Source organism: Aegilops tauschii, chromosome 6, assembly GCF_002575655.3.
Source record: "Aegilops tauschii subsp. strangulata cultivar AL8/78 chromosome 6, Aet v6.0, whole genome shotgun sequence".
Classification (NCBI taxonomy): domain Eukaryota; kingdom Viridiplantae; phylum Streptophyta; class Magnoliopsida; order Poales; family Poaceae; genus Aegilops; species Aegilops tauschii.
In genome coordinates, this window is record NC_053040.3 from 424,889,850 (window position 1) to 424,898,891 (window position 9,042).

Below are 9,042 nucleotides of genomic sequence, written 5' to 3' on the forward strand. Positions count from 1 at the left end.
CTGCTTCGATCACGTAACGTGTCGCGTAACGTGTTGGGGGTGCCAGTGGATCGTCGTCGGCGATATCTCAGTTACTAATACTAACCGGGGCAGTCAAGAAAAGGACTAGGTAAAAGATGGGGTGGGGTGGCTTGCTTTTCGATCACTATTTCCCGGGGAAGCATCAGCATGTCAATTTAATCTTTGTAAGACAAGGCTGTTTTTTGTTTTTAAAACTGCCGCGCGTTGGACTGGAATAATGCCCAAGTGGTCGTAGCCAAAGACCCCACGGCCGAAGACCGTCGTGTAGTTGAAATTAACAATTCTTCCTTGGGAGCGAATTTGTGAAAGGAGGGAAAAGAAACGCATGAACATGGGTGTAATTTATATTGCTTCTTGTTTTCTTTGTACTGCCATGATGTTTGATGAATAGATTGAAAGATTTTCTGGCAAAAAGAAAGAAGGGGGAAAGGCATTGGGCACCTTCACCTGTGCTTTTTCACTTAATTGATTTGAAATGGAAGAAATACAAAGTGTCTTTAGCTGTTTTGACAATGCCTACCACCATCCTATGCAAGATTAAAATTGACGCAACGACGTGTGCTACGGTTGGAGCGAAGCATTTGGGAAATATTCTGCCAAGAGAGCAATGTTATACAAGGGCTTTAGTCTTTGTTTGTTAGCTCTGGTTGTTACAATTTCTTTTTTTGTGAATGTTATGACTCTCTCTTAAATAATGGAATGATGTAAATCTTTTGCCTTCATTTTGAAAGGGGGAAAAAGGGAAGAAATGGATGAGAGACCGGACTCCACCTGTCCACCCTTATGCATTTAGCAACACATTTTCTCACCGAAGGAGTATGTAATCCTTCGCCTTTTATTAGCTTCCACATGCTTCTTCCATCTTACTACTACATTTTGTAGCTGTAGGACTTCATACAGACATGATGCAGGGATAGCCGCTAAGCGCAGGTATAAAACAAAGAAACTGAACGAAAGAACAGCACCAACAAACCCCTATATATGTTCTTCTACCTATACTCCAGGATTAACCATCATGGAATTGATCGATTCATCGACCGCGCGCAATGTACACATGATTCCGACGGATCATTACATCCATGATCAGATAGGCCCGGCCATTGCCGCGCTCAGTTGTTGGCCTTGGCCTGGCGCCCATGGGGCAGCAGCTTGAGCGCCTCCAGGAAGGTGAGCTTGAGCCTGCCCAGGTGCGGCCTCACGTTCTGCTTCTCCAGGTACACCGTCTTGAGCGCCTCCCACCCCTGCTTGTGGATGGAGAGCGGGTCGGTGAGCACCGGGTGGTCCTTGGGGTACTGCTCGCTCAGCGTCGTCTCGTCGAGCTGGATCTTGTAGCCGATGTAGTGCAGCTGCATGTCCTTGGACGGCTCCTCGAAGGTGCCGCGGGCGAGCCACTCCAGCCCGCCGTAGGGGATCACCTGGATCAGCACAGCGCCGGCGGGGAGGAAGAGCATGTTGGTCAGCCCCGCGCCGTGCACGCCCACCATCACGTCCGCCGAGTTCACCAGCCGGGCGAACCGGGACACCTCCGTGTTGGTGTCCGGCTCGCCCACGCGCACGTCGTACCCGAGGCTCATGGCCATGTCCGCCATGGCGCGCTCGTTCAGGAAGGCGCGCGAGTTCTTGCGCGAGATGATGAGGAGCCGCGGCCGGCGCCGGATGTCCCACCGGTCGCCGCTCGGCTCGGCCGCCGCGCGCGACAGCCCGAACGCGCCCCGCAGCATCGCGCGGAAGTCCACCATCGACGCCCCCGTCGGCGTCTTGGACGCGTCCACGCCCAGCTCCTTGTGGAACGTCGGCCCGACCACCACGCCCCCGTAGCACCGGACCTCGTCGTCGTTGTCGATGTCGATCACCTCGTGCCTGCTCAGCTGCTGGAAGATCTCCAGGTACCTGTTGGTCCACCACGACTTGAAGCTGCTCACCAGGAACTGGACCTCGCCGCCGAACCGGTGCGCCGTGATGAACGCCGGGACGAGCACGTCCGTGTAGTCGTGGAAGAGGTTGCCGGTGAACCCGCCGGTGGAGAGCACGAAGGCCGTCGCGGAGCTGTTGACCGTGCAATGCGGGCCGCCGCCGGAGAGCGGCCGGAGGGTCCACTCCTTGACGTGCGACAGCGCGTAGGCGTCCTGCTTCCGGCAGTACGGCTTCACCTTCCACTCCCGGTCCAGCGGCCGGACCTGGATGGTCTGGCTGCGGCCCTGCACGCGGACGTCGCCGGCGGCCTCGCACGTGTCCGACCGCCGGCCCGACTCGTAGCACACCGGCTTGCCCTGGCGGTCTATGACAGCGACGGGGACGGGCGTGGTGCTTGTGCTCACGGGCACGCGCACGGACACGCCACCCCCGGTCGAGGTGTCGGCGGGTTTGGGCGGAGCTTCTTCCTCCTCCTCCTCCTCCGCTGCAGATTGCAAAAGTCAGCTCAGCATCAGATCTGGTCTGATCCCCACAAACTCCATTCGATACCCATTAATTCACTCCCCATATGGCCAGGAACATCAAATTTCCTGCCGTACCACCCAGCTCCCAAAGGAAATGGAAACAATCCCCAAGAACGAACAAATTCATCACAGGAAGGAAGCAAGGGTCGCAACATACCAGTTGAGTCCGGAGTTAAAACTACATCTTGATCTTGATGGGCGACCTCCATCTTGACGCTTCCCTTGATCATCCCGTGCCGCTCCTCTGCTTTGATGGCGTCCCCTGTCTTCTCTGCAGCAGGCACGCAAAGAAAGATAACCCCCTCATTCAGAGCCAAACGCACAAGAATCAATCACCACGAGTCTGTCCGCGCGCGTACATACCCATGGGGGAGAGCCTCGTCCTGATGACGGAGAGCAGGACGAGGGACGCGAGCATGAAGGCGATGAGCGACGCATTCCCCAGCCGCCGCCCGTCCCCTCTCGACAGGTTCCTGGTCGACTTCATGGCCTGCCCCTCTCTCTCTCTCTCTCTCTCTCTCTCTCTCTCTCTCTCTCTCCCTCTCGCTCCTCTCTCTCTGGGTGCCTGCTACCGGAAATCTTTGTCCGTCTGTCTATCAGGAATGGTTCTCGAGGGGGGCGTGGAGTCTTATACCGGCGGGCGGGGGAGGTGGCAGAAGCCACAGAACTTACCAGTTCTGTCGTTGAACGGGGCAAGGCTTCTCACCCTCGTTGAAACGGTAGCAGTGTTGACCGCGCGGACAGAGACAAGCTGCTAGCGATGACGCGACGTGGTAGACGTGGAGGCGAGCTACTCTGGCAAGGCAAGGCAAAGCGAGAGGGCGGGGCAGGGGAGACTTGGGAAAATTGACTCCGGCAGCACAGAGCGGATCGAGCGCGCAGCCGCCGCCGTCAGTGATCAGTCCCTGGGCTCCGTCGATCTCCAAGCTCGGTTCCGACAGTAACTACTGCTCAGCGCCGTCGCTGTCGTCTGTGGAGTTTGCTCACTTCGAGGCGGATGGCGCACAGTCAGGAAGCTGACAGACTTCCAAGTTTACTGTTGAAAAGTGCTAGCTCACTTCAGTGTGAAGTCCCAGATTATCTACCAAGTAACTGCAAAACCAACCCCAAACTTTTGGGTGGCTGAAGCAAGCACTTCCCTCAACTTCTAAAAAATGCAGTCGAATCAACAGCATCGATGTTAACCTTAAAAATTAAGGCAGTTGAATCAATTACAGCGCTATCAATTGCATTGCTTATTATATATTCCCTCCGTCTCAAAATAAATGACTCAATTTTGTACTAACTTTAGTACAAAGTTAAGTCACTTATTTTGGGACGGAGGGAGTATTATTATGGACATGCGCACTATCGAAACATACTCCGCTTTCAAATGTTGAGCATGTTAGTGTTGTTCTAAGTCAAGCTTTATAAACTCTAGCCAAGTTTATAGGTAAAGATAGCGCCATCACGATGGATATAAACAAATTCGTCAATCTAATACCATACTCCCCAGTCCTAAAATATACTTTTTATAAGGGTTTTTTAAGTCAAACTTTACGACCTTTGACCTATAAGATAGAAAAATTCATCAACATCTAGAATACCCAATGGATAGCATTAGATTCATCATAAAATAGATGTTCATAAGATAGATATTTGGTATCATAGATGTAAATAATTTCCTATGTAAACTTTGTCAAAAACTGTGAAGATTGATTTTCATGAAAACCAATGCCCTCTATCATGGGATGGAGAGAGTAGTACTTAATGCTCTTTAAGCGATACTAGATGGCATGAGTCTTATTACTGGTAGGCATTAATTATTCATCATGTCATTCCAAAGCAAATGATTAAATAACAATGTATGAATGGTAGACATTAACTATTCATCATGATATATATTTGAAAGCATGCATTAAATATCAACGTACAAATTGAGTAATCACAATAATTAATATTATAATGGCATATAGGACCTACATGAACGAAGAATATGACTTGCTGATTCAGGTGGTGTTTGGTTCTCTAGTCCTAGGACTTTTTCTAGTCCCTGAGACTTTTTGAAAAAGACTCTCAAGGAGGTGCTTCTAAGGACTTTTAGCAAAAAGTCCCAAAAAAGTCCCACCATGTTTGGTTTGCTAGGGACTTTTTCTTGTCCCAACACAAAAAAGTCCCTGGAACCAAACACCCCCTCATTCTCAACCTTCACGAGATCGTGGTTCAGTTTAACCATGGCATGGCTATATGTTGTTTATTCGTATGGGATACGAGTCGGTTTGTGTGAGAACAAAAATCAAAGTCTATAGTGTGTAATATCCAAAATTCTCTTTTTGAGAGCATTGGTTCCTTTTTTTCCTCATAGTTCACGAAGTATGTTGTTTCTTGATGCAATTTTGCACATGTATAAAGACATGAACATATGATGTAAAAATCGAATTTTATTTTATTTTTAAGTAGCTCTAATGTTTTTTCTTTGTGCTGGTCTTTGTATACGTTTGTGGTAGGATTAAAAGCACGATAAGCTAAAATGGCATATAGATCTAGATTGGGTATAATTTGCATCTTAGGGTCCAGGGACATGGACTCTACAAATCATCTCTCATCTTTTCTTCTTCATTGATACAGTGTGTACTTGGGTTCGGTTGAAAAAATACATCCAAACTAATTGGAATTTGGTGGAACAGAACCAAGAAACGGGTTTGTTGTGTCAAAGGGATTAGAATAGATATTTTTTATTGAGCAACATGCTTGCTTTCTGAAATGTTCAACACGTTTCCGAGCATTGTCAGTGTGAAATCCGGCAGAAGCCTCGGTAGGGTGCCGTGACTAGCCGGAAAGCCCAAACAAAAAACATGAGACAATTACCCTGGTTCAAGGCCCCTCTCTGGAGGTAAAACCCTACTCTACTCGTATTGTATTGATGTGATGGGGTGCACAATGGCAGTCTCTAAAATCATAAGTATACCATCGATCTCCATCGCCCACTTGGTTTCTTTTCGTCTCCTCCACGCTGACGGATGCCATCAACAATGCTAGTTGTGAAGCATTATCCCCCTTTTGTTTCTGTGCGAGACAACCAAACACACAACAAGCGAGCTCGAATAAGACATGGGCCCATGTCCTTTTCCTCACCACCAAATGCCCCTACTCATGTATTTAGTTATGACTTGCTACCCCGATCACGCGAGCTATAACAAACAAATGATTGTCGTATAGCATCGGTAGATTGCCTCTAACACGTGAGGGCGTGATATCATTTTGAGCTTTAGGTGGTGTACAAATAGGAAGGCTAGTGAATAAATGATAACTGTGGTCGTGTAAAACTTGCACTACCTGAAACAAAAAGAAGGGCAATGAGACAAGGCATCCTAAATGTGCATTGGACAAAAGGGTAACAGAAAAAAGTGATCAAATAATATGGACTAATTGTGAACCTCCGTCAAAGTGTAGTTGGGTTATAGATAGGAGTTTATAAAAATTAATCTTTGAATACCTGAAATTTTTGGCTTCTCTGTCATGACGAATTGGTTGATGTCTAGGCACGTAATCGCGGCGATGTTCTGGAACATTCATAAGCTCATGTTTGTTGTGAATAGTACTACTAGAGAAAGTTGGTATATCATTGTTTTCGACGATGAAGGCGAACTTCAATTAGGTGCCAACTCGTTTGCTTGTGGTGTAGAACCTTCAACAATGTTAGCAATAACAACATCAATAAAAAGAGCGTCCCAGCCAAAAAAACAAGAGCATCAACATCAAACATCTCTCACACTATCATTGTTTATCTTGAACGTCTCGCTTTCCTCTATCTGAATTTGTCGCTATCTCTTATCACTCACATAATCCTTTTGATACGCTCTCATCCTCTTCTTTTGCCTCATCTCTTTCACCGACATCTTCTTCCGCCTACCGCCCCCCTATATGCAATCATCCATGGCCCTCGGCACGATGCTTGGATCTTTGATGTGATTGCCGCCTTCTCCCAAGTCCACAAAGTTAGCTCTTGTACTTGCCTCCTCTCCAAATTTTGCCTCCCTGTTTGAGATGGGGGTAGAGCATGTTTTGGACAATTTTTTTTAGAAAATGGAAGCTTTTCTTACAATAAGTGGAACTTGATCTTGCAAAAAGGAGGGCAAGATGAAAAGACATGCATCAAGTAAGATGACTCATGCCAACAGAAGTACTCTAAAGATTGTGAGAGGACATGGGAGATTTGGTATGACGCGCCTCAAAAAATGAGTCCAGTAGCAGATCGAGCGTGCAACTGCTGCCATCATTTATCAGTCTGAGGGATCCATCAATCTGCAAGCTTGGTTTTGACAGTAACTGCTCAGCATTGTTGCTATCGTCCGTTGGTTCGGGATTTTGCTCACTTCGAGTCAGATGGCACTGCTAAAATTGTTGGGAAACGTTGCATGGAAAACAAAAAAAATTCTACGCACACGCAATGATTGTTGGAAATATGCCCTAGAGGCAATAATAAAATGGTTATTATTATATTTCCTTGTTCATGATAATTGTCTATTGTTCATGCTATAATTGTGTTATCCGGAAATCGTAATACATGTGTGAATACATAGACCACAACATGTCCATAGTGAGCCTCTAGTTGACTAGCTCGTTGATCAACAGATAGTCATGGTTTCCTGACTATGGACATTGGATGTCATTGATAACGGGATCACATCATTAGGAGAATGATGTGATGGACAAGACCCAATCCTAAGCATAGCGCAAAGATCGTGTAGTTCGTTTGCTAGAGCTTTTCCAATGTCAAGTATCATTTCCTTAGACCATGAGATCGTGTAACTCCCGGATGCCGTAGGATTGCTTTGGGTGTACCAAACGTCACAACGTAACTGGGTGACTATAAAGGTACACTACAGGTATCTCTGAAAGTGTCTGTTGGGTTGACACGGATCGAGACTGGGATTTGTCACTCCGTATGACGGAGAGGTATCTCTGGGCCCACTCGGTAATGCATCATCATAATGAGCTCAAAGTGACCAAGTGGTTGGTCACGGGATCATGCATTACGGTACGAGTAAAGTGACTTACCGGTAACGAGATTGAACAAGGTATTGGGATACCGACTATCGAATCTCGGGCAAGTAACGTACCGATTGACAAAGGGAATTGTATACGGGATTGATTGAATCCTCGACATCGTGGTTCATCCGATGAGATCATCGTGGAACATGTGGGAGCCAACATGGGTATCCAGATCCCGCTGTTGGTTATTGACCGGAGAGTCGTCTCGGTCATGTCTGCATGTCTCCCGAACCCGTAGGGTCTACACACTTAAGGTTCGGTGACGCTAGGGTTGTAGAGATAATAGTATGCGGAAATCCGAAAGTTGTTTGGAGTCCCGGATGAGATCCCGGACGTCACGAGGAGTTCCGGAATGGTCCGGAGGTGAAGAATTATATATAGGAAGTCCAGTTTCGGCCACCGGGAAAGTTTCGGGGGTCACCGGTATTGTACCGGGACCACCGGAAGGGTCCCGGGGGTTCACCGGGTGGGGCCACCTATCCCGGAAGGGCCCCATAGGCTGAAGTGTGAGGGGAACTCGCCCCTGGTGGGCTGGTGCGCCCCCCTTTGGGCCTCCCTTGCGCCTAGGGTTGGAAACCCTAGGGGTGGGGGCGCCCCCCACTTGGCTTGGGGGGAAGCCACCCCTTGGCCGCCGCCCCCCTGGAGATCAGATCTCCCAGGGCCGGCGCCCCCCCAGGAGGCCTATATATAGGAGGGGGGAGGGAGGGCAGCTGCACTACAGCCCCTGGCGCCTCCCTCTCCCTCCCGTGACACCTCTCCCTCTCGCTGAGCTTGGCGAAGCCCTGCCGAGATCCCCGCTGCTTGCACCACCACGCCAACGTGCTGCTGGATCTCCATCAACCTCTCCTTCCCCCTTGCTGGATCAAGAAGGAGGAGACGTCGGTGCTTCGTACGTGTGTTGAACGCGGAGGTGCCGTCCGTTCGGCGCTCGGTCATCGGTGATTTGGATCACGACGAGTACGACTCCATCAACCCCGTTCACTTGAACGCTTCCGCTCGCGATCTACAAGGGTATGTAGATGCACTCCTCTCTCTCGTTGCTAGATGACTCCATAGATTGATCTTGGTGATGCGTAGAAAATTTTAAATTTCTGCTACGATCCCCAACAATGATCTATCCATGGAGATGCATAGCAACAAGAGGGAGAGTGTGTCTACATACCCTCGTAGACCGTAAGCGGAAGCGTTTCACAACGCGGTTGATGTAGTCGAACTTTCTTCGCGCTCCACCGATCGAGTATCGAACATACAACACCTTCGAGTTCTGCACACGTTCAGCTCGGTGACGTCCCTCGCCTTCTTGATCCAGCAAGGTGTCAAGGTAGTAGATGAGTTCCTTTAGCACGACGATGTGCTAACGGTGACGGTGATGTGATCCTCGCAGGGTTTCGCCTAAGCACCGCGAGAATATGATCGGGGGTGTAAACTATGGAGAGGGGAGCCGCACACGGCTAACAATTGATGTTCTGTGTTCTAGGCGCCCCCTCCCCACATATATATAGGTGGGAGGGGAGGAGAGGCAGCCAGGGGGTGCCCCAAGTAGGATCTG

General features: G+C 48.9%; 1 protein-coding gene across 1 annotated transcript; it reads right to left on the bottom strand.

Annotated features, from left to right (window-relative positions):
• Positions 1 to 821: 821 nt before the first annotated feature.
• LOC109768263 (alpha-1,3-arabinosyltransferase XAT3) lies at positions 822 to 3,061 on the bottom strand. The gene is made up of 3 exons (XM_020327002.4): positions 2,823 to 3,061; positions 2,617 to 2,730; positions 822 to 2,419 (listed from the first exon to the last, which is right to left on the bottom strand). The coding sequence occupies exons 1-3, from the start codon at positions 2,944 to 2,946 to the stop codon at positions 1,131 to 1,133; spliced, it is 1,527 nt and encodes a 508-aa protein (XP_020182591.1). The 5' UTR covers positions 2,947 to 3,061; the 3' UTR covers positions 822 to 1,130.
• Positions 3,062 to 9,042: the final 5,981 nt, after the last annotated feature.